The following is a 26,690-nucleotide window of genomic DNA, read 5'->3' on the forward strand; positions in this document are numbered from 1 at the left end:
GCACTGATAGCAGCCAGCAGTTGCATGAAGATGCATTTGCTCATTGATTTCGTTCCTCTGCAGTGTAAAGGGTCAATTTTTCCAGTACAGGAAAACATAGGTGCATTCCCAATCGTTTAACAAATTAAGGTCATCAGTTTGAGAAAGATTGCAACTTGGGCTTTGATGCAACCCTATCTTAAATTACATTTGAGAAAAGTTGATTGCTGTGGTGCAAGGTTATCTGCTTGAAAACTGAGAGTTAGTGTGTATGGTGTGGGCCTTGTAATTCCCCAACAGCTTGCAACACTTTTAATGTCGCCTTTCCATAGTTCGTAATTTAGATGTGTTTAGGTGAATGAAAATTAAACAACAATTAAGCAGAAAGGGGATGTAAAAGTGACATGAGGCGTTGCATTTACAACGAGCAGCAAGTTTCAGGGGAAGGTTTGTTTAGGGAGGAACCCGAGTGCAGGGGGAGCTGGTTTCCAGCCGGAGCTGGTGTGCGGGCGGAGTCGCTCCCCCATTCCTGGCGCCATGTTCTCGGGGCTGCAGGAACTTGGCATCGCGAGCGGAGACGATCTGAAGGAAACTCTAACCAACTGCACCGAACCGCTGAAAGCCATCGACCAGTTCCAGGTGAGCGGGGCCCCGCCTGGACCGGCCGAGCCCGGACCTCTCACTCCCGGAAGCTCCGAGTCAGAGAACCGAGTCCAAGTTACTAAACAGACTCCCGACCTGTGGTGTTTACAGGGAGTGAACACAGACGCGCACCCGTGCTCTCTGTGCCCCCCCCCGCCTTCGTGCCTTCGTGCTCTCTGTGCCCCCCCCGCCTTCGTGCCTTCGTGCTCTCTGTGCCCCCCCCGCCTTCGTGCTCTCTGTGCCCCCCTGCCTTCGTGCCCCCGTACTCTCTGTGCCCCCCCTGCCTTCGTGCCCCTGTGCTCTGTGCCCCCCCTGCCTTCGTGCCCCCGTGCTCTCTGTGCCCCCCCCGCCTTCGTGCCCCCGTACTCTCTGCCCCCCCGCCTCCGTGCTCTCTGTGCCCCCCCCTGCCTCCGTGCTCTGTGCCCCCCCCCGCCTTCGTGCTCTCTGTGCCCCCCCTGCCTCCGTGCTCTCTGTGCCCCCCCCCGCCTTCGTGCCTCCGTGCTCTCTGCCCCCCCTGCCTCCGTGCTCTCTGCCTCCGTGCTCTCTGTGCCCCCCCCCGCCTCCGTGCTCTCTGTGCCCCCCCCTGCCTCCGTGCTCTCTGTGCCCCCCTGCCCCCGTGCTCTCTGTGCCCCCCCTGCCTTCGTGCCCCCGTGCTCTCTATGCCCCCCCGCCTTCGTGCCCCCGTGCTCTCTGTGCCCCCCCGCCTTCGTGCCCCTGTGCTCTCTGTGTCCCCCTGCCTTCGTGCCTCCGTGCTCTCTGTGCCCCCCCCGCCTCCGTGCTCTCTGTGCCCCCCCCGCCTCCGTGCTCTCTGTGCCCCCCCCCGCCTCCGTGCTCTCTGTGCCCCCCCCGCCTCCGTGCTCTCTGTGCCCCCCCCGCCTCCGTGCTCTCTGTGCCCCCCCCGCCTCCGTGCTCTCTGTGCCCCCCCCGCCTCCGTGCTCTCTGTGCCCCCCCCGCCTCCGTGCTCTCTGTGCCCCCCCCGCCTCCGTGCTCTCTGTGCCCCCCCCCGCCTCCGTGCTCTCTGTGCCCCCCTGCCTTCGTGCCCCTGTGCTCTCTGTGCCCCCCCCCCCTGCCTTCGTGCCCCCCCCCCTGCCTTCGTGCTCTCTGTGCCCCCCCTGCCTTCGTGCCCCTGTGCTCTCTGGGCACCCCCCCTGCCTTCGTGCCCCCTGTGCTCTCTGGGCACCCCCCCTGCCTTCGTGCCCCCTGTGCTCTCTATGCCCCCCCCCCCTGCCTTCGTGCCCCCTCCACCCCTGCTTTGGGAGAAAGTTTTCCCCAGTTACTTGATGATATTGTGCCCATAGGTGCTGATTTTGAATGGAACTTGTCAAACGTTAAGTTTTGGTACTCGAGCAACAGATGAAAGAAAAGAAAGGTGCAGAGGGAGGGTACAAGCTGGCTATAACACCCATTCAACTTCTCTTGTGATTTGTCAAGCCACAATGTAATATAAGAACTTAAGAACCAGGAGCAGGAGTAGGCAATTCAGCCCCTCGAGCCTGCCCTGCCATTCAATACGATCATGGCTGATCGCATTCCGGCCTCAACTCCAATTTCCCGCCCTCTCCCCATAACCTTTCAACCTGTTACTAATTAAAAATCTGTCTATCTCCTTCTTAAATTTATTCAGCGTCCCGGTATCCACTGCACTCTGAGGCAGTGAATTCCACAGATTCACGGCCCTTTGAGAAAAGTAATTTCTCCTCATCTCTGATTTAAATCTACCACCCCTTAGCCTAAAACTATGGTCTCTCATTCTAGAATGCCCGAGAAGGGGAAACATCCACTCCACATCTACGTTGTCGATCCCCTTTAGCATCTTATATGCCTCAATTAGATATCCTCTCATACTTCTAAACTCTAGCGAGTATAGGCCTAAACTGCTTAATCTCTCCTCATAAGACATGCCCCACATCTCTGGAATCAATCTAGTGAACCTCCTCTGAACCGCCTCCAGTGCAACTACATCCATCTTCAAGTAAGGGGACCGAAGCTGCGCACAGTACTCCAGGTGCGGTCTCACCAATGCCTTGTACAGTTGCAACAACACTTCCCTATTTTTATACTCTATTCCTTTAGCAAAAAAATGCCAAAATTCCATTTGCCTTCCTTATTACCTGCTGTACCTGCATACTAGCTTTCAGTGATTCATGCACGAGGACATCCAGATCTCTCAGCACTGAAGCATCCTAAAGTTTCTCTCCATTTAGATAATAAGTTGCCTTTTTATTCTTCCGACAAAAATGGATAACCTCACACTTACCCACTTTAAACTCTATCTGCCAAATTTTGGCCCATTCACCTAACCTGTCCATATCCATTTGTAAATTTCTTATTTCTTCATTACAACTTACTTTCCCACCTATTTTGGTATCATCTGCAAATTTGGCTATAGTACCTTCTATCCCTGAATCCAAGTCATTAATATAGATTGTAAATAGTTGGGGTCTCAAGGACCGAACCCTGTGGCACCCCACTAGTTACAACTTGCCATCCAGAAAAAGAGCCATTTATCCTGACTCTGCTTTAAATATTATTTTGATAAATCAGAAGAACGGTTATCATTTTGGCATTCAAATTTGCCTAAGTCTGATCAACTGATTTTCATCTAATTTCTTTTTTCCTGAAATATGGTTCTGCAACAAATGAGGTGATCTTGCTTGCTCCATGATTAGATTATGATGTCATGTACTGCTTGCAGAATTAATGGTAAACAGATGTTAGCTGTGATGGACTCCAGCTGTGCCTTTAGGGAAATGATTCAGTGCATGAGGTGAAGGTGCTGTGGGAACCTGTCTTCCTATATGGATTTTGCTTCAAGAGGGCAAGATTAAAATCTTGGAACCATCACATAAAAGCATAAATCCGCAATCAGAACCCTGCCGGTTATAAGTTTGTGGAGGAGTTGGCAACCTTTTTGCCATCTAATAGACGTTGCTCAAGAGGTCAACATCATCACACTTTAGCCAAAGGCAGGACGGGATTGTGATTGCTCCCTTCTCTGTATCTTGGGGTTTTATTTGTATATTATTTGACTTTTTTTTTGATGAATTCAGATTGAAAATGGAATCTTGCTGCCATCCCTGCAATCAGCTTTACCTTTCTTGGACCTGCACAGCATTCCCAGGCTGGAATTCCACCAGTCTGTATTTGATGAACTACGAGAAAAACTACTGGATAAGGTTGCCACCATAGCATCAGAGGGAAAAGACGGAGACAGGTAGAGTTACAAATTGTGATAGTGTGGCACCTGGCCAAATCAATTTTTTTTTCTCTAGGTTTTATAATGATTGAGGCTTGTCACTTAAAGTCTGAGAATGACATTTTATAACATTCACAGGCAGTAAATGATTAGAGTCAGCATTTATAAGGAGAAATTTGATGCTGTGTCGAGTGTTGTGAATTGTAAGGTTATCTTGAAATACTTTTTCCCTTTCCCAAATGATGCTTGAAGTGAACGGTTTCTATCGTAATGCAGTTTTGTTATCCCTAAAAATTTTTTTTTTTATTCATTCACGGCATGTGGGCTTCGCTGGCTGGGCCAGCATTTATTGCCCATCCCTAGCTACCATTGAGAAGGTGGAGGTAAATGATAACTGTATAACTGAAAAAAAAAATTCAACTTGGTTTATAAGTTTTTTTCCTTTATTAATGCTTTAAAAATAAACCTCCCTTTCACACACAAATTAGGTGGAATTTTCCGTGCCCGCTGATGGCGGGCGTGATAGGTGGCATGAGCGGACAATATGGCATGATTGGTTTCACGACGGCGGGAAGGGAGGTCACGATTGTCTGCTCAGCCCGCCAATGGCAGGCCGCGTTTCTCATCATCGGGAACCTCATTGTAATACATTAGCATATCATTATCAGGCCATTCCGCCAGGCTCTTGCACCCCCGCTGGATCATCCGTCCACGTCGGCGGGAAAATACACTGACGTGTTTCACCACAGCACAGAGGCGACATGCACTTGGTGGCCTGCACTTTGGCTGAACTGGAGATGAGTGTTCTGCAGAGCTTGCCGGGGTCGCCTGTTGCTTTGCAGACTTCAGGAGCACTGGGGGGGGTCGGGGTGAAGTGCCCGACTGGTGGGGGGGAGCAGGGGGCAAGTGCGGCCCTGCCTCTGAGGTGACTTTTGAGGGTGAGGGGGAGTCGGGGGCAAGTGCAGCCTTACAATTGAGACGACTGGTGGGTGGGGGGGTGGCACAAGGGCAGTATTCGGGGTGGGGGGTGCAGGGTGGGTGAGGGAAGTGGCCACGCATTCAGGAAACCTGTAGAAAGTGACCATTCCTCTGCAACTGAGACAGCTCAGGTGCAGCAACATTGATATGATTGGGGTCGGGCTCCTGGATTATTTGCCCACTCAAGCATCGCAGAGGCATCAAAGTGCTGCCAAGTTCTCCAGAGCTTCCCCCGACCCCGGCACAGATTGTAAATTCATAAGCACTTTAGTGGACTGCAGAGCAGTTGGATTGCACACGTTGTACAATCTCCTCGCTAAAGCTGGCCATGTAGCAGTCACTGGCCTTCACAGCTTCTTGCAATGTCAGCATCCTGGGTTGGACCAGTCTCCCCCCATGGTTCAAGCTAACGGTGCAGCCTTGCAGCGCACTAATCTCTGGCCATCCAAGTGGGGGCCAGCACTCTCCAGGAAGCGTTAAGGGGCTGTCACACTTAACCAGGACAGATTTTTAGTGCACCCATGCTAACCACGTGTCTCTCTCTCTTTCATCCTGCAGGAGAAGTACATCAGGATCATGGAGCCTGGTGAACTAGCTGTATACCTGATGGCCTACTGAGTGCAAATGACGGAGGAGATAGCACTGAGGCTCCTGGCTGCGCAGAGCCAGGAGTAGCAACCTCAGGAAGAAGGGGTGGCTGAGGCTCCTGCACATGCTGCCCAAGAGCCACAGCAAGCCGTCATAGGCCGGCGCCTAGCGGGTCTATAGATGCTGCCTGTCATTCCTGCGGATGACCGAAAACCAGCGTCACCGAAGGCTGCGCATATCTAGGGAACTGGTTGCTCCCATCTACCAGTTACTGCAGGATTTGGTGCCATGGGGACATGGAGGGCATCCACTGCCAGTGGCTGTGGAAGTGACCACGGCACTCAATTTCTATGCCAGTGGCTCCTTTCAGGGCTCCACAGGTGACCTCTGTGGGATCTCTCAAGCCTCCATCCACAAATGCATCCATGAGGCCATGGATGCCATCTTTGCGAAGGCACACATTTTGTGCATTTCGCTCGCAACCAGGACAGCTAGGATGTAAGAGCGATTGGATTTGCCCAGATCTCGGGTTTCCCACAGGTGCAGGGTGTGATTGATTGCACTTGCGGTGCTCAGATCTCCGTTGCAACATACAGTGGACTACATCAACTGCAAGGGCTTCCATTCGCTGAATGTGCAGCTGGTGTGTGCACGCATCCTGCAGGTGTGCACATGATTTCCAGGGAGTGTGCATGACGCCCACATGCTCAGTCGGTCACAGATCCCTGGAGCCTTCCAGGATCCACAGAAGCCACAGGGATGGCGCCTCGGGGACAAGGGCTACCCGCAGAGTCCATAGCTGATGATACCCGTGCGGCGGTCTCAAACTGCAGCAGAGCGATGGTATAATGAGGCTCATGCTGCAGCTCGCGCCTTGGTGGAGCAGACCGTGGGGATGCCGAAGATGAGATTCCGGTGCATGGACCGGTCTGGTGAAGCCCTGCAATATAGTCCACAGAAGGTGTCACGCATTGTCGTCGCCTGCTGCGCCCTTTACAACCTGGCGCTCCCAACAGGGAGACGCGCTGGCTGAGGAGGAGATGGAGGAGCTGCACGTCTCTTCCACTGAGGAGGACACCGATGGGGATGAGACTGAGGAGGTCCTCGGAGGCGACAATGATGGGGATGAGGCCCTTGCACTGACTAAATGAGGCAGGCATGTTTAGGAGGCCCTCATAGCTGCTAGATTTGTGGAGGTGATGATGACATACAGTGAGGTGATCCCATAGATCCTCTCATCGCATTTGTGAACGTTTGACTCCAGTCTGGCTGATGGCAGCGCGAGTACCCTATGAGAATGCCCCTGTCATGGAGAGGCGATAGTGGCCCTAATAGTCGCTCCATTACAGGAGGATGGTGACGACATACATTGAGGACACTCCCTAAATCTTCATGCAGCCCCTGAGAATGCCTGATTCCTGTGTGGCTGAGGGCAGATCGCTTGCGCTCTGTGATCAGGGTCATATCATAGAGACGCAGCCATGAAACTTTAGAAGCACCTGATGCTTTGTCCGCCTTCAGCACCTGAGCCACAGCATCAGTGGCCGCAGATGCTGAAGAGATGGGAGCCAACCCCCCCCTTAAAGATGCTGAGAGCACACAGAGAGAATGAGAACTCTGTAGCGCCTGCAGCCACATTCTGGCAGCAATGACGAGCACCGCCAAGGTGCAGGCATCAGTAATGTTTCCAGGGAGTGAGAGGCCGGCCCATCACTTTGGTCTGAAGGTTGCACAGAGCACAGGGAAGAGGCCCTGGACTGAGACACCTGCTTTTATCTTGTGCAGAAAGGTTTCACATCTGAGTGACAAGAACACTGCTCATCAGAACAAGGAGCCATAGGCAGGAAGACATTCTTAGGTGTTCATTGACAATAGTGAACAGTTTGTACAAGTGATTAACACCTGTGCCCAGGCTGTGCAACTAATTCTCCTCAACTGTCCTAACCTTGCCGCTATGTCTTTGTGCTCCCCGGACATCCACAGCGGAGGTGGAGGCAGCCTGCTGATTGTGATGCCCTGCCTGTGATGACTTTGGCGGGCGTCCTCTGGAGGGCCAAGACTTGGAGGGCCCCGGCCTGCTTTCAGGATCCTGCTGTGTGGCAGTGGCACCCTCCTCGACCTGTGGAGCTAGAGCTGCTGAGATCACAGGAAGAGGGGAGTCAGATTGGCCGGACACTCTCGGAGTCACCTGGATGGGTGGGCCCGGAGTGTGCACCTGCTGATCTTCCTCCCTGTGGGCCCCAGGCTGACTCCTCGAGGAACAGGGGTAGCTGGAGTGAGATCGAGCTGCCCGGCACCCCTCTCACGTACACACTGTTGGAGGCCAACTATGGCATCCGCAATGGAGTAGAGCCCTCAGCAGTGCAGGAGCAAAATTCTGGACCAAGGTCTCCATGGCGGCCACCATCCTACCAGTGTTGACCTCGGTGTGTTGGCATGCCACCACTATCACCTCAGAGTGAAGGCGGACAGACTCCTCCATTGTGCGTTGCAATCTGAGGGGTGCAACGGACATCCCTTCCTGATGTTCCCGAGCTTGCCTTTGCAGCTCCAGCAACTGTGACATGACTGAGTCCAGAGACTCGTCATCTGACTCGGACTCAGCAAATTTCTGGCCTCCGGCAGTCCTTTGAGCACCGGATGTCTGGGAAATCCCTGCCGCCACCTGCTGTGGATCAGACAGTGCGATGTGCTCACCAGATTGTGACCCTGAGGCTACTCTAAAGCTAGATCCCACCAAGGTCTGTCTCTCTGCTCTGGTGGAGGGTGTGGGTGAGTGCTGTGACGGGACTTAAGGGAGGGTGCCTCTATATTCTTCTTCAGAGGTTATTTCAGAGCTTTATTGGAGGCCAGGGTCATGAATTCTGTTGGCTGTTTGTCAGATGTGCCTGCGAAAGCAAGGAGAGATAATTAGTGCATGGCTGTGGCCTGTAAAAGAGGACATATCACTCATGGCATGGCTGACTGATGGATGTTGCACTGCTGGACCCTCACTTGGTGGACCAGCGCCGACCTCACCGTCAGCACAGGAAGGGTCCCAATCCTTGCTGAGCAGCTGGATGGCTGTCTTCAAAGCCCGTGAAGACCTTGATTTTGGGCATTCCGCCACTGGTCTGCGATCTCTCTCTCGTGTGTGCCAGCTTGTCCTGCATGGATAGAGATGGAGAGAGTGTAAGCAGGATGCCTGCTAGGCCAGATGACAAGTATGCCTGGCCTGTGTGGGTGTTGAGTGGTCCCATGGACGGGATGAGGATAATGATGGTGAGTGTGAGAGAGTGAATGGTGATGCCCCTTGAACCGGCAGTGAGCGCGAGCTCTCTGGATGTGTGATGGGTTTGTGAGTGTGTGAGATGACTTACCCTGGCGGAATGGAGGAGATCATTAAACCTCTAGCAGCACAGGGTGGCTGTCCTTTTTTGCAGTGCGTTGGCACTGACCACCACTCCCAAGCCAGGTTAGTGCTGTTGCTGCCCATTCTGCAGCCAGAGCAGGGGTGGAAGACATCCCGGCGGGCCTCCACGGAATCCAAAAGTTGCTTGAGAGATACGCTGCTGAACCTGGGGGCTGCAGTCATCTTCAGTTTCAGGGCCATGTCTTCTGTGCAGTAATGGTGAGCTGGAAGCACTGAGATGTGTGCTTGCAGCTGGACTTTAAACATGGCATGATGCAGTGGTGGGGTGATGGTGGGTGGGCAATTTACAGCCTGCCCACCATGTAAAAGGCGTGTTTCCCAGGAGTGCATAAATAATAAGGCGGGTTCAGGACGATACGGCATGAAAACCACCATCGTGGCTGACAGGTAAAATGTTATTTTACCCGCCCACTACCGCACTTAGTGCAAATTTGGGAAAATTCCGCCCACTGTGTCAGCCTCCTGTTGTGTGGTAAACATAATATGTAGACATTTTAGAGTGTTTTTTGTCTTTTGCTAACATTTGTCGGCAGTACCCCCCTTTAGCTTCATGTTGAGTTTGTAATCTCATGCACTTACACGCATGCACCCATTGAAAGTTTCCACCTCCAAAAATCATGTTTAACTCAAACTGAAGACATCATTGAATTTTATCTATTAAAATAACTTAGGTGTTCAGAGCCACAGTTGTTTGGTGGCTAAATTTCCCAAGGCTTCAAATGTCACCAAGAACAGGAGGAGAAAAGACCCTGAAGCTAAAAATCCAGTTTATTAATGGGGAAAAAAAATAACATCCCAATGCAGAGAATTTACAACATCCCAATGCAGAGAATTTACAACATCCCAATGCAGAGAATTTACAACATCCCAATGCAGAGAATTTACAACATCCCAATGCAGAGAATTTACAACATCCCAATGCAGAGAATTTACAACATCCCAATGCAGAGAATTTACAACATCCCAATGCAGAGAATTTACAACATCCCAATGCAGAGAATTTACAACATCCCAATGCAGAGAATTTACAACATCCCAATGCAGAGAATTTACAACATCCCAATGCAGAGAATTTACAACATCCCAATGCAGAGAATTTACAACATCCCAATGCAGAGAATTTACAACATCCCAATGCAGAGAATTTACAACATCCCAATGCAGAGAATTTACAACATCCCAATGCAGAGAATTTACAACATCCCAATGCAGAGAATTTACAACATCCCAATGCAGAGAATTTACAACATCCCAATGCAGAGAATTTACAACATCCCAATGCAGAGAATTTACAACATCCCAATGCAGAGAATTTACAACATCCCAATGCAGAGAATTTACAACATCCCAATGCAGAGAATTTACAACATCCCAATGCAGAGAATTTACAACATCCCAATGCAGAGAATTTACAACATCCCAATGCAGAGAATTTACAACATCCCAATGCAGAGAATTTACAACATCCCAATGCAGAGAATTTACAACATCCCAATGCAGAGAATTTACAACATCCCAATGCAGAGAATTTACAACATCCCAATGCAGAGAATTTACAACATCCCAATGCAGAGAATTTACAACATCCCAATGCAGAGAATTTACAACATCCCAATGCAGAGAATTTACAACATCCCAATGCAGAGAATTTACAACATCCCAATGCAGAGAATTTACAACATCCCAATGCAGAGAATTTACAACATCCCAATGCAGAGAATTTACAACATCCCAATGCAGAGAATTTACAACATCCCAATACAGAGAATTTACTCAAAGTTATTTTGTCCATTTCCAAATTACTTGCCATTTGCCTATTGGGAATGTGGTTCAAACCAAATACATAATGTAATTATTTTAAATAAGTAGAGGCTCTTGATCTGTTCATTTATTCATCAAGCTTGTTCCTCATTAAAAACTCAACATTTAGTTTGCAATTATATTTTCCACACTATTGTCCAGTGCTGCATTTTTTAGCATATTAAACTATAATGGTACAATGTCACTATTAAATAATTTTTAATAAAATTTTATTAAGCTGTCTTTCAGCAGCATTAATGAGCTGTAAAGCATTGAGAATGGCCTGGCATTCTGGAACTAATAAAGAAGTAACCTTAATTATAATTGGGGTTTTTTTTGGTTAACAATTCCTCATGTGAGACTTCATTCTTTTGCACACATTATTGCTGCCATTTGATGATTTTTCTGAACCTTTTTCCTTAGGTATAACAAACTAGAAGACCTCCTGGGGAAATGTTTTCCATTGGTTAAAGTTCCATCAATACAACCCGTTGTAATGTGTGTAATGAAACACTTACCTAAGGTCAGTCGCAAAGTGTTAGAAAAGTGACAATCTGAGTCAAATCTGAGCTTGAGGATTTCCTTGCCGCAATTTTTATCAAATGATAAAATCTTGATCAAGTTAATATTTAAAGAGTTTATTGGAGTTGCCTCATTCTGATATGTACAATGTTCTTCCTCTATTACCTCTAGCCCATCTAATCTTTACCTTGCGTTATCATAATGGCCCTGTGTTACGTATATTTTCACAGGTACCAGAAGAGAAGTTAAAGCTGGTGATGGCAGATAAGGAGCTGTACAAAATCTGTGCCACCGAAGTGAAACGTCAGATCTGGCAGGATAACCAGGCATTGTTTGGAGACGAGGTCTCCCCATTGTTGAAACAGTATATTGTTGAGAAAGAAAATTCCCTCTTCAGCAGTGAGCTGTCGGTCCTGCACAACTTCTTCTCAGCATCCCCGAAAAACAGGCGCCAAGGAGAGGTACAGGACAGGATAGCTTGTTATCAGGAGCATGGAGAGATTATTTCACAAATGTCAAAGACTCGTTACCTCTACCTTATACATGGAGTGGCTCTTGTGCAAGCAAATCCTTGCATATTACTTCAACAAAGCTTCACGATTTCTTTCAACATTTTAATGCCCTTGGCAACTTAGCAGGAAAATGCAGTAATAATCGCTCTGGGATTTTTTTTCTGTAATATTGGAGTCCATAAGGATTTGTTTAACTATGGATTTAAATCTTTTCTCTATTGGGACTCATAAAAATCTTGGCATACTTCCTATTGTTATTCTAAATCGTGGTATTATGAACCAGCTGATAATACTGGACACATCAGATTCCAGAGTGAAACCTGGCTTGACAGATCCTAACTTTTTTTAGAAACTGTAGAGGAAAGTTACTGAACAAATTCACAAGAATCAGCACTTTTAACATGCAGAATAAAATATTTATTAAACAAGAAAAATGAACTATGTTACACCAGACAGGTTGGAAAAATCTCAATACAAACACAAAAAGATGATTCAGATATTCATTATTGCTTCACCCCAGCAATATCTTTATAGACACACAAAGTGAAGATTTACCACTATCTTGACACACAGGCTTCTCGCTTGAGACTGGCACAGTTGCAAATGGTTTCTTCCAGTGAATTCCTCAGCATTCACTCAATGCTTCCCACTCAACTCGTATCTTTCCCAAAGACACCCAAAAACTGCACTCTAAACTCACTATTGCTTCAACTGCAGATCAAGCACGAGCTTCCTGAACTCAGTCTCCCAAAAGCCTTAGTTTTTTTCATCAGAGCTTAAAACCCTGTCTCCTCTCCCTGACTCATACTGAACTGTCCTGTGTCTTTCTCTGTGTCACTTGACCACTGTCACTAGACAACAGCCCAGTTTTTTTTTCCCCTAAGCTTCTAGCCCCTTTTTTAGCCTATCTCTAACTTCAGGGGTTGTAAAATCTCATTAAAAATATCTGTTGGGTTTGTTTGTATACATACCTAACCTTTTAGGCAGGGGTACATTCAGACACTCTGGCACCAAAGTTCATAAACAAAACTTAAATGAAACTGGAGCCCTTTTACCTTTCTTAACACACATACATATTCAACTAAAAGATTATACATTGTTTCCAACAGTATCAACTTCCCAAATAACGTGCTTTATTGGTAGACAGTGTAATCAGTCAACAAGTACAGAAATTTGACAATTACATGTTGATGTAAGTCTGAGGATCTTATGGAGCCCTGCGATCTCCCTCCCATCTCCCTGTGAAAATCAGTGGTGATTGGAGACTCCAAGTGGATCCCCATGGCATTGTTCAGGGCAAGTCAGAGGTTAGGCTAATGGAGTGCCTGGTAGGGAGCAAGGATTTAGCAAGGAGTTTGAGAGAGATTGTTGAGCAATTAAATGTTTGACAAGCATTCAAAATCTTTTTCAGAATGACACTTAGCATGATGATGCTGTTTACACTTAGCATGATGATGCTGTTTACTAGATGATGTATTTTTCACCTCAATTTTTTTTTGTACGATTGTAGAAAATTTTAAAATTCTTATTCCCGGTCAAAATCGCAAATTGTTTTAAACTGTGTAGAGATGAGTTGTGTGTCTTTGGTATAGTGCATAAGGGCTACAGGAGTTCTAGCTAACTTATAAATATTCTCCTCTTCTTGTACTGTTTAGATTTTTATTCTGTCTCTTGGTGCAGATTTAGCCTTTGAAATTTTACCAAGGGGCTTTGTGTCATGATTTTTAAAAAAAGGAGTTACTTGGGGACATGAGGGTTACTTTTTCACCCCCAGCCCACCTGTGCAATAACTTAGTCATGTTAGCTTTCAGAAGATACATAAAATCATGGACACCTAAAAGAAACACATAGATGTGGGCATGGTGGTAGGATATCCTGGATGCTAAACTGTTGTATTTGATGGTGATGCTATATTTTGCTTCAGCACTCTTGAGGTTGAGAGGATTTCTGCTCCTCATGGCTACCCAGTGAGTCAAGCTGTAAGTAACTTGTGTAAATGCTAGTTGAAGACTAGATCGATCAAGTAGTCTACCATCTCCTTGTCTAAATGTGAAAATAGCCACTTTGGTTGGCTTGTAGTACTTCAACCAATTAGAAATGAGTGCTTTGAAATGAGGGGAGAAAACATTCAGCAAAAATAAACCAGAAATTGGTTCCACAGTTCTGCAGAAAATGAATAGGCACTTGGGAGTTAGTACTTGGGGTGAGTACATTTTATATTCAGTGGCTTGCCATTGGATATTCTAATCACAAGGATGATTAAAATATTATTTACTGTACATTAGTTGTATTTCATCCTGATTAATAGTAAATGTATACTTTATCTTTTGCAAGCCTTCAAGGTTTTGTTGTTTGTTTGAAGATAACCTTCTTTGTTTGCAATGTTTTCATGATTCTGTTCCCCTTGTATGTCTAGGTTGTCCAGAAATTAACCAACATGATTGGGAAAAATGTGAAGTTATATGACATGGTTCTCCAGTTTCTGCGCACTCTGTTCCTGCGGACAAGAAACGTCCATTATTGCACTCTGCGGGCAGAACTTCTGATGTCTTTACACGACCTAGATATCAGTGAAATATGCTCTGTGGATCCTTGCCACAAGGTATAGTGACACTTCGGCAGGTACATTACGCATACAAACTGAAAATTAGATCTCCCATCCGTTTTATTGGCACATTGTTTTTAAAGTAAGAATTGGTGACTGGGCAACAAGTTGCAGTTTTACTTGGCAATAGCTTTTTGCCTGTGTCTTAACCAGTTATTTTAGCGTTTTTCAAGTCCAGAATAAGTGAATCCATCGCCTGAAGTGACCATGGCCTAGAAATGCCTCGGATTGCAATCCTAGTCATTTTGTAGGGATTGTTCACCCCAGTGCGGTTAGTTTTCTGTGTCACTGTGGGCACCCCCCTTTTACATGAAAGGTCATCGATCTGAAAACGTTAATTCTGTTTCTCTCCCCACCGATGCTGCCAGACCTGTTGAGTATTTCCAGCATTTTCAGTTTTTTAATTTTAAGGTTTGCAGCAGCTGCAGTATATTTGTTTTTGCAATTTAAACAACCACCTTAAAAAAAGAACTTGAAAATATATAAAATGACCTCTGTTTGCAGTTTACCTGGTGCCTGGATGCTTGCATTCGAGAGAGATTTGTAGATGCAAAGAGAGCTCGAGAATTGCAGGGTTTCTTGGATGGAGTTAAGAAGGGGCAGGAGCAAGTGTTAGGGTGAGTGATCTCCCAGTAAACAATTATCCTGCTTTATATGGATGCAATCTGTTTTATTATTGGAGTTCTTGGGTAACACTGTCTCTTTTTAGTGACCTCTCGATGATCCTTTGCGACCCCTTTGCAATAAATACACTGGCGCTGAGTACTGTGAAAAACCTGCAGGAGTTGGTCAGCCAGGATGCATTACCCAGAGTAAGTACTCATATGCTAATTCCTGAAGACTGGTGTGCTATTTCACCACTGTTTCAGTTGACCTTAAAGTTCATAACAGTTCCACCCAGTTAGTTCCGTGAGCAGGTTTAGATTAGGGCAACGCAATACCTAAAGTTGACATTGAACTTTTGGCATCGTTCAGTGCCTGAAACAGAACTGTGATTTAAGATTTGGACTTTTTTTCAGTCAATTTTCTCATGGAAGCAGAAGTTCAGATAATTTCACATCCCAAAGGTTTGGCTTTGGCCAAATTGCAAAATGCAGTGATCATTATGTAGTGTTCAAAATATGACCCATGTTACTTTAGATTTAATGTTAGTTATCAAGTGTTTCAACAAGAATAGAGAAGTGGTGTTGAAAAATGCTAATTAGAGAATATATATTTCTTCAAAGAATTGATGCAGTAGTTCAAAAAAAGGCTGATCTTTTTGTTTCCAAATTTTAACCCCCATAATACAGATTATGCTCTTGTTGGTGATGGTTTTCATATTTTAAAGCAGAAAATGTCCTTTACTGTCTTGTAAAATGACAAGATGCCTTTTGCATCCTGTTATGTGATCAGCTATTGTTTTTTCAATTCAGACCTTTGGTAAAACTGCAAAATTTCCTTTTGCTTTTTTTCATTCCTTCATGCCCTAAACTCCACCTCACCACTATGTCCACCAACCACGTCATTATTTTTGTTTAAATTGTAACATTATTGCAGAAAGAACTCGGAGGGATTATTTAGCCAGAGCATATAATTGACATAAGGTCTGACAGCAGTACTTAAGCAGTGATTTCATACCAAATGTTTCAGTTCGGCTTTCTCAGAAGCTGAACTCAGACTAAGCCAAATTAGTTATCATGTGATGGAGTGGACACATTTGTTTTAAATAATTATTGAAGAAATGTTGTTACTTATAATCCTTTGTAATTTGACATTTTAAAAGTTGCCAAAAGAGTGGGACATTAACGAATTAAAATGTGTAAAAACTAAAAGCACTGTAAATAAAATAAACTGATCTTATAAGACATTTGTAATAGTTGCGACAGTTACCTTCAATCTGTTGTCAAAATATATTTGCTGCAATGGTTATCACATTAGCTTATAAAGTATTTGTTTTCCAGAACCATTTTGTGGCTAGCTTGTATTCCTATTTGTGTAATTTCAGCCATGTTTTTATCTCTGATCAAATAAATTGTGAAAGCTTGTTATTTTGAGCTCTTTACTGAGTTAGCAAAGCATTTCTTTTCTACTCAAAATGCTAATTTTCAGGGCACGGTGGTGGGGGCTTGTTTTAATGTTTAGACGATAAGCTCTGGAATTCCCTCCCTAAATCTCCTGTTGCTCCACCTCCCTTTCCTCCTTTTAAGACCTCCCTTAAAATCTACCTCTTTGACCAGTCTTTTAGTCACCCTCTTCTAAGATCTCTTTGGCTCCCCATTAGTTTTTGTTAGCTTACACACCTGTGTAGTGCCTTGAGCCACTTTATGTTAAAGCTGCTAGATAAATACAAGTGTTTCAGTTATATTATGCAAGCATCCATATTTTTGTCTGCTACAGGTAGAGCATTCTATATTGCTTTGCATTTTTGTAATATTTAGAATGATTTTATTTGAATATTACTTTTATAAAGTGAGAAAGATGTCTATTCTTCCAAAATCTAGTTTTTCTTAAATTAAGTTGTCTTGAGATTAATGGATTACTGAAGACTAGTAATTGTGGAATTCAACAGGACAGTCCAGACCTCCTCCTCCTGCTGCGTATGCTCTCGCTGGGTCAAGGGGCCTGGGATATGATTGACAGTCAGGTGTTCAAGGAACCAAAAATGGTAAGTTACGAAACCTAATCCACTACTTAATGGTATTGGCTATTAACATTCTACACAGTAACAGATTATTGAAGCTCTTTGTGACTTCCTGGCTCGATCTGAAATGATTGCATTTCTGACATTACATCCCATTTCTATTTTATTATACTTAATTCATTGAACTGTACAAAATGTTTTTTATTATATTGAATGCTTAACATCTTCACAGATGGCCCAAAAGACTTGAATAGGCTTAGCAGGTTGGAGTCATATATACCATAAAGGAGATAGTTGTGGTTGTTGGAGGTCAATCACCTCAGTCCCAGGACATCACTGCAGGAATTCCTCAGGGTAGTGTCCTAGGCCCAATCACCTTCAGCTGCTTCATCAATAACCTTCCCTCCATCATAACGTACAATCATGTACGCTGATGATTGCACAATGTTCAGCACCATTCGTGACTCTTCAGTTATTGAAACAGCCTGGAGCAAGACTTGGACAACATTCAGTCTTGGGCTGATAAGTGGCAAGTAACATTCCCGCCACACAAGTGACAAGCAATTACCATCTTCCCTTGACATTCAGTGGCATTACCGTCACTGAATTCCCCCATTATCAACATACTGGGCTTTACCATTGACCAGAAACTGAACTGGGCCAGCTATATAAATACTGTGGCAATAAAAACAGGTCAGAAGCTGGGAATTTTGCGGCAAATAACTCGCCTCCTGACTCCCCAAAGCCTGCCCACCGTTTATAAGGCACAAGTCAGGAGTGTGATGGAATACTGTCTACTTGGCCTGGATGATTGCAGCTCCAACAACACTCAAGAAGCTCGACACCATCCAGGACAAAGTAGCCTGCTTGATTGGCACCACCTGCAACATTCACTCGCTCCACTGACGCACAATGGCAGCAGTGTGTACCATCTATGAGATGCACTGAAGCAGCTCAGCAAGGTTCCTTCCAAACCCATGATCTTTACCACCTAGAAGGACAAGGGCAAACAGCTGCATGTTCCCCTCCATGCCACTTGTTGCCACTTCTACATTGGCATTTCATTATTTAACTTAGAAGGAAAAATCGACTGCACTCCATCGATAAACAGCAATTGAAATTCTCCAGCACTCCATGTTTATACACGTGACGAATGTGTTTTAATCACTGAGCAGTGTTTATGGGTAAGGTGCTGGGCCACCTCTGGTAACAGCAGTCATAATCAAGCTTTAGTAAGTCAGGTTGTTGCCATTCATGTCAGTGCCTCCGACTGAATGACTGACTGTGTGGAATGTTTTTTTGTTAATATATTTTTTTTAATTCATTTCCATTAAACTTGAGATGCATTGTCGTAAAGGTAAGATTCCAAAAAGGTAACTGCTCACATTTGGCCTAATGGTCTCAACATATGTTGAAGATAAAAAGCAGATGGTGGAGGCGAATTCCTTTGGAGGTGTTAACAGAGAAGGCCTGCACAACTGTTTGTGAAGTAAATAGATTTACAAGGGCTAAAATAGGGGCTGTGAAAAGTATTACATTTGAAACCTATTTTTTATTTTATTACTGATAAATTGCTGGCACAGACCTGAGATCACAGATTTGCTATTTGATTTAATCCCTACTTTTCCTTTCATTGCCCTTCCTGGTCCAGTTTTACAGATGGGGAAACCTAGTGCAGCACCTCAGTAGCTGTTCATTGTGATTGTTGACAGCTTCCTGAGAGCTGTACATCCTAGCCTGGCTCTCATCACCCAGTATTCACAGGTGTACTTCCTTCAGAGTTTGCTGATTGACTCTGACCCTGACTGACTCTAACCAAATGACAACTTTTTTTTTACCTGTTTCTTAATTTGGTGATGGGTCAATTGCATTGTTGCCACATTTCCTGGCTGAGAGTTCATGGCTTGTGCACACCATTTAATGCATTTACTTACTGATTTATCACAGTGTCACTTTTTAACCTTATATTGTGACAAGATGCTTAAATACCTTCTGTCGGTCTGCAGTCAGAACAAAAGCCTCAGAACATAACAAGTCTGTTAGCAACCTGCATAGATTTAACTTTTAATATTCTTTGTAATTTTTTATAATAGCTTGACATAGTATGATGGGTGGACAAATAAATCGTAGAAGATCTAAAATAATCTTTATGTTCAAAGAATAAATTATTTTGTAAACATACTCCATTTCTGTTTGTGATCTTTCTTTAGGAGATAGAACTGATCACTAAGTTCTTACCCAATCTGATGGCATTTGTGGTAGATGATCATAGTTTCAATGTGGACCAAAAACTGCCAACTGAGGAGAAGACTGCAAACTTGTATCCCACCAGCCTCCCAGAATCTTTCATCAAGTACGCCATTGTCCAGGAGACAACTTTACCTTTTGAATTTTGAAAATAAGTTTATTATCTCAATGAGAACAGTTCATAAAGTATTGCATAGTGTTCACAGAGCATTAACACCGTTATGAAGGACTTGGACAGAATCATCGGACAGAAGATTTGAATTAGCTTCTTGATTCCGAGTTACAAAGTTAACAAAGCATGAAGTTAAATTATGATTATTTCTCAGTCACAAATGACAATTTAATAAATGGGACTGAATTTACTAGTAGAATGCCCCCACCTTCTGAATAGTGAAGGTGAGGTAGTTAGACATGGTGCATGAAGGATCATAGGCATCTCTCTCCATTAGAGAGAGACTTTTTGTTATATAGCTGGAACCACACCACTCCACGTCAAGCGCGGGGCAAGGCAAGGAGGCAGGCCTTCATGAACTACCACAGCTGGTACAGGGATTGAACCCATGCTGTTGGTGTCATTGTGTACCACACTCTAGCTATTTAGTCAACTGAGCTAACTGAGCGAATAGTGAAGGAGGAGAAAATCTGTAACATGAATGTTCATGTTTAAAGAAAAGTGAACATTAGTACTAATAGTATGTAACGTATGTATTCCTTACAAATCTCTTGTGAAGCAATGGTCTGGATTTTGCTCTCAGAGGCCACAGGAACAGCACTTACTGATGTCTGCCAGAGACTTGTTGCAGGCTTGTCAACAGAAGTTTCATCTTATCCCACATATTTTCAAGTGCAGGACCTTCTAAAGGGCAGTTCTGGCATTTGTAAACAGAGCAAGCAACAGTGCGGTTCCTCATCCAATTAGAATGAATTTTCCTCTCTGAGACATATAGGGTCAAAACCAGGAAGCATAAAGTAGGAAATATAATTTAGATTTAAATGACGCATAGAAAACGAAATATTGCAAATCATGCATGTTGCATTCTAATCAAGATAACTGGAGATAAAACAAAACTTTTAGGTTTCTTCCATTGCTAGGTTTGTTCTGGAGAATCGTGTAGCTTGTGAAATCGCACTGTACTATGTACTGCATATTACGAAACAGAGGAACAAGAATGCCATTCTCCGCTTACTACCTTCACTGGGTGAGTAGCTACACTAATGATGTGGCAATCATTTTAGGTTTCTTTTCAAATTCCTTTGTAAATATTGCACCAGCTCTACCATAAAGCTTTATAAATCATATATAAAATTAATACATAAAAAATTGGATCCTGATTTGTGTCAAATGCACATTTGATGTATACACGGTGGTTCAGAGTGATAGGGGACAAGTGTCGGCATAGTCTCTCAGTAGAGTTTTAATACTTGGACTGAACTGTGAATGACTATAATTTAAAACTTACAAGAATTCCAGGAAAATGTACTAAATGTGGGACATCTTTGTACTGTGCTCATTCCAATTATGGAAAAGCACCCTACATTAAAATAACTTTGTCCTTCCAAATTTGGGAAGTGTCTGGAGAGAGTATTTTGAAATTAAAAACAGAAAATGCTGGAAATACTCGGCAAGCCTATGGAGAGGGAAGCAGAGTTAATGTTTCCAGTCAGTGGCTTTTAGTCAGAACTGGAACAAGTTGGAGATTTGACAATTTCTTAGCAAATGTAGAGGCAGAGAAAGGAGATGGGGAGAAGAGAACAAAAGGAAAGTTCTGCAATAAGGTGGAAGACAGGAATGATTAAATGATAAAAGGGACAATGGTGCAAGGCAGAAAGGATGATAATTGGACAAATAAACAAAAGATGGGCCTTGGGGGAACTGTTAACAGCAACACCATAACCATTATCAATACCTGCTGTCTGTATAGGAGTAGAGTTTATGATCTGAAGTTATTAAAATCAATGTTGAGAAGGTCCCTAATTGAAAGATGTGGTGCTGTTCCATGAGCTTCCGTTTGAGCTTCACTAGAACTAGAGGTAGGAGTGGAACATAAAATTAAAATGGTGACTGGAAGCTTGGGGTCACGGTTGCAGACTAAATGGAGGTGTTCCACAAAGTGATCGCCCAGTCTACATTTGATCTCCCCCGTGTAAAGGAGATCACATTGTGAGCAGTGATACAAAGTAAATCACAGCTCCAGCTGTAAGATGTGTTTGGAGCCCTTAACAGTGAGGATGGAGTAGATGAAAGGGCAGGTGTTGCATCAGAGTGCTGTAGGGAGGGGAATGGGTGTTGTGAGTGATGACAGAGTGGACTATAGAGGGAACGGCACCTGCAGAATGCTGAAAGGAGAAGGGAGGGGAAGATGTGTTTGGTGGCATCAGCTGGAGATGGTGGAGGATGATCCATTGAATGCGGAGGCTGATGGAGTGGAAAGTGAGAGCAAGCGTTCTGGGAGGGAGGGGAAGAGATGAAGGCAGAGGTGCATGAAATGGATATTTTGAGATGTATAACACCAGCTTGAAGGACTGATCCATCAATGGTGGGAGAAACTTGTGACAAGTTATCACTGTCACAAAGAGATGTTTTTCCCATGACAGGATATTGATACCGAAATAAGATCAATGACAACACTGGTGCTATATGTTTTTCTCTGTTAACTTTCAGAGTGGATTTGCAGATGATTCTGATAGAACAATATCAAGTACTTTTAAAATTCATCAGGAAGATTAATAGACCTCTAAAAGCGCACATTTTCTTTGCAATGAATTCATTTTGTGCAGCAGTAAAGTTGTAAATGCAGCGAGTTACTTGTATACATGATAACAAAAGGTAGGGGAGAAGATTTCAACTGTGTGCTGGAATCAACCATAGTTCCTTATGAAACGACATCTTTATATGTTGTATTTGGCAGTAGAACTGTACAGAATTCTCAGAACATGTAACTGGTGCTGAGCAGCCTCAGTCCATCTTCCAAATGTATGCAGACGCTATAGATTTCACAGTCCCTATATAAATACTGGCTACAGCCCTGCGTATTACTTCATAGATGTCTCCAGAAACCTAATTAATTAAATTACTGTCATACTTAAATATTTTTTTACATGCAATAAAATTTAGAATCTGTAATATATTTGTATGTGTGGCATACCTTCCTTATTTGGGCATCACCATTCTGTGCTACAGTCATGCCAGCAGCTACATACTTGTCTTATATTAAACAGAGTTTCATAAGCTCCAGAATCCGCAGATTCCCAAACAAAAACCTACAGCATCACCAATCTACTGAACTAAATTTGCTGCATCCTAATTTTCCATGGTCAACGCACCAGGAGATCTATTAGTGATGTCTGAAGTTTTGGTGATAAGAGTTAGACATAGAACCTGTGGATTCAATGCAGAAATAAAAATATATTGAAAAAGGAAGGATTTATTTGAAAGGTGTCGACAGTCCCACTGACACAGTCAAGTACTTTTACCAGTTTCTATTTTTTATGTATGGGCCTGGAAAATAAGTTTTGGCAGGCTGTTGAACTATGCAGGGCATTGCAGCCAAGGTGAACACGGTTTTAATCCAGAGTGGAATTCCTGGCTTTTTTTTTGGGCCCTCAATCATATCCCAGCTGCCAGTTTAGCAGCGCAACCATTGGCCAAGGTGACATCAGCTAACTCACTACAGACCAGGAATTGGTCTGTGATTTTCCAGTCCCTGTAGCTTAGTGCTATATTGGCCAGTGCCTTTACTCATTGTGTGATCTGAAAATGTTTTAAAAACTTTACAAGTGTAAGAGCTAGTGTTAAACTTATTTTCTAAAATAATTTTTTTCAAGTATTAATAAGAGTAGGTCTGGATTCATTCATCATAGACACAAATCTAAGGAAAAGGGATGTGGGTCCTCGCTCCACAGTTTGTATATATTAGGTAACTTGCATTCACCATTGAATTGTGTGGCAAAGTCAAGATTTGCTGTAGTTTTGCAATACCAAGTGTTGCTCTTAACATTTCCATTCATCACAGGAAGGGAGGTGGGTTCTTCAATTTTGGTGGGTAGTGAAACCTCCACAATTATCATCTAAATTTATAACGGAGCTCAGAATACTTATAATTTTGAAGTTTTGGTAACTTTGAAAACTAAAATTGTAGTCTTTTGTATTCATGTAGATTCTTGTTTTCCCCCTGAAATTGAAAGTGCTGCAGTTTAAAAACAAATTTTGATGTCAATTGAGGTGGTTAAGTGTCCTTTGTATTTCATTGCAGTGGAAACCTACAATGACATGGCATTTAGCGATATTTTCTTGCATCTATTTACCAGCCATTTAACATTATTGATGGAAGAATTTGCTACAGAGGAATTCTGTACTGCACTGTTTGATGGCTTCATCCTTACAACATTCTCCAGGTAAAAAAAAAACGAAAATTGTACATCCAGTGCATTTTATAGAACGCATTGCAAGCAGGGCTGTAGCTACCAAGAAATATTTGGAGATATCTCATGCTGAAACCAATGAGGGAGAACAGTTAACTCAAATTTGTATTCTAGCAAATGCACAAACTGTTCTCGGGTTTGGAAACTAAGTCCATTCAGGATTCCATCAATTTAAATATGTTCCAGAAGTTGATTCCAGAAATGAAATGAGAATGAAATGGTTCAGAGTTCTGAGCCAGATGTTCTTGACAAGCTTGGTGTTAACCGAGTGTTTGAATGAAATCTAGTGACAGAAAATCACTATTATATTTTTTGCCTGACTAATGGCTTCAATCATTTTGTCTGATTGTAAAGTTGACTCTGTACTTTGATTTGAGAGGTTATTTTAGCAAGTGTGCAGATCAATTCAAGTCTTGTGATAAATTTCTTGGAATATATTTTTGTGACAGCAGTTTTTATCTTCCAAGAGTGTGGGTGTTATTTGGGCTCATCCGAAAGTAAGCCTTTGACATATGTTAATGCATTCTCCTCATGTCAGTTAAATTGGTGCTTTTTTTTATTAACTTACCCACCTGTTCAGCTTTTAGCTTTTTACACTGGATAGTTTCATTTTTTGTGGGGGGAATGGTGGTGGGGGGCTGCCGGGAGCTCGGTTGGCCAGATGGCTAGTGTGTGGTTCAGAATAATACCAACAGCACAGATTTGATTCCTGTTCTGGCTGGGGTAGACTTGGGACCTGCCTCCTCATCCTGCGCCTGAAAGTGGAAGGCTATGGCAAACCATCACTGACAAAAACTGCCAAGAAAAAGGCTCAGGATGAAGCATCAGCGGAGAATGAGCCAAGAACCTGTCTTCGAGCAGAGTACATATGAATGAATGAATTTTCCTTGGGTACAACATCACCAGTGATTCCAATAAGAGATCCTTTATAAGTTAGAGAGTTCCTTTGTCAATGTCTAGGCAAATGTAGCGAAGTGAATTAAGAACCTGGGCCACACTATTTCTGTCTATTATGAATTCTTATCAGTGAACCAAGTGAGGAGTGGTCTGATAAAGTTGGAAAAAAAGGCTAATGTACAATAAAATGCTGTGATTTAACTTGAGGATGCTGATGTGGCATTAAACAGGTTCTGTTTTTGTGTTTTAATGTCAGTTGCTTGGATCTCAGGAAAGTAAAGCAGCAGTATTTTTTGAAGTTCTCTTGTACCAGTAACGTTGTCTACTGTTCAGCAACTGTCTTCCAAACAAGTGAACTGCTGTACACAGTCTTGCATCAGTACAGTGCTTTTTATGGCTCTAGGATATCCCAGAACGCTTTACAGCCAATGTGGTATTTCTCAAGTGCAGTTACTAAAGTATTGTAGGCAGCCAGTTTATGCACAGCAAGCTCACACAAACAGCAATAAGATAATGACCAGATGTAATGTTAGAATTTAAGTAATACAGGTACCTGCTCCTTGAAATGGCAACAGCAATTTTCACTTTCTAATCCTTTGTAATGACCATAATATCCTGTCTCATGTTCTATTACAGTAAAGAAAATGTGCACAGACATATCCTCCGACTACTGCTACACCTTCACCATAAAGTGGTACCTTCAAAAATGGTTTCATTGCAAAAAGCACTGGAACCTACCAAACAGGTGAGGTAGCTATTTGTATAAAGATAAGAAATGAGAGATAATGACAAGATATGGGAGTCAAGTGGGAAATGAGGTGCAGATCAGTACTATGAATAAATAACATTCTTTTCAATTAATCTTAAAAGGAGCATTAATATTTGAGCCTGAGCAAGACTTTAAAGCTTAATTACATTCCTGCATAACCAAGCTTGGCTGTGTTTAACTTTGGGGCAAATGTCGATTAGATTGTAAGAGCTGGTACTGTAAAGAGTATATTTTTCAGGCCATAAGAAACCCAAGGCTTTGTTTTTTTTAATTAAAGGGAGGTGCTGTGTAGATTTGTATACTTTATATAAGTGTCCTCACTCACTGATAAATGTCTGGAATCATTTACCTGATAGGGTGGTAGAAACAAAAACATTCGGGCATTCAAATTGAAATTGAATCTTGCCAAGGTGCCAGGGATGAGCATTGAAAAGGATGTGATAGATTTTAGAAAAAAATGTTTGTTTGACCTTAACACTTATTTTCTTATTCCATTTTAATTTTGCAGAGCGCTGAAGCAGTGAAGGACTTGTATACTCAACTTACTGAAAAGCTAGAAAGTCTTAAGCAGAGCCCTGTGCAAACAGTGGAGACCCCACCACTGGAACTGCCATTGAGAACTGTCTCTACACCAGCTGCCATCTGATAGTTCCAGCTTACTACTTGGATTGAAGCATTATTGTGCATTAGCAATTGACAGGAACCTTTATTGTAAGGTGAATCGTGAAGCACAGTAGCTACGTTATCTTTCTGTTGTGTCATCCCTTATGCATAGTCACAAGGTGGTACATTTGCTCATTAAAATATTTTGTCCCATTCGTCACAAACTAAAATTAAATCAAATGAACTGTTCCATTGAGCTGCAGAATTACATGTTGGACAGATAGCTCCGCGATAAATATTTTTAAGAAGCTGCAGATTAACATTTTACAATAGCATGAACGTATCAGAGCTGGTCAAAAGTCCAAATGGCAAACTTCAAAGATCAGTAACTGAATTACTGAAGATCATTATCATTGCAATTCTCTTTGGTGGCATTTTTCAACTGTTTCTACTATTATCGACATTTACTCTCCCTTACAAATAATATTTGGTTTACCCTGTCAGGTGTTCACAGTCCAGAAGAGTAGTTAATTTACTGGCCAGAGGAATGTATGGTCAGTATATTTGTCAGTGAAAGTATTGATTCAGGATCTTGAACTTTTAAAACATAGTTTTTAAAAAGGAACCATTCAGACTTTTTGTTTTAAAGAGTATTGGTGACAGGAACCACTTTCAGGATCCAGGTCAGTTAAGTCAAAAATTTTGAGTGTTGTACTGCAATACATGGACTTAATGGTTTAGCAACAATGGAATGTTGAACAAATAAGTGTAAATGTGTTTATTTCAACACGAATAATGGAAAAAATGGTTCATTTCTTATTTAATAAAGCAACAAGATAGGTACAAAAACTTTGTAACACTTTTTTTGTAAAATAAAGTTGAAATATTGACATTC

At 43.2% G+C, this 26,690-nt stretch overlaps 1 protein-coding gene across 1 annotated transcript; it reads left to right on the forward strand.

The window, feature by feature from the left end:
• Positions 1-26,690, forward strand: nelfb (negative elongation factor complex member B). Its single transcript, XM_078550288.1, has 13 exons — positions 1-618; positions 3,672-3,835; positions 11,019-11,118; positions 11,348-11,578; positions 14,046-14,231; positions 14,739-14,851; positions 14,944-15,046; positions 16,786-16,881; positions 19,068-19,210; positions 20,197-20,303; positions 23,358-23,499; positions 25,060-25,168; positions 25,701-26,690. The coding sequence occupies exons 1-13, from the start codon at positions 517-519 to the stop codon at positions 25,836-25,838; spliced, it is 1,734 nt and encodes a 577-aa protein (XP_078406414.1). The 5' UTR covers positions 1-516; the 3' UTR covers positions 25,839-26,690.

This window comes from Cetorhinus maximus, chromosome 10, assembly GCF_964194155.1.
Source record: "Cetorhinus maximus chromosome 10, sCetMax3.hap1.1, whole genome shotgun sequence".
Classification (NCBI taxonomy): domain Eukaryota; kingdom Metazoa; phylum Chordata; class Chondrichthyes; order Lamniformes; family Cetorhinidae; genus Cetorhinus; species Cetorhinus maximus.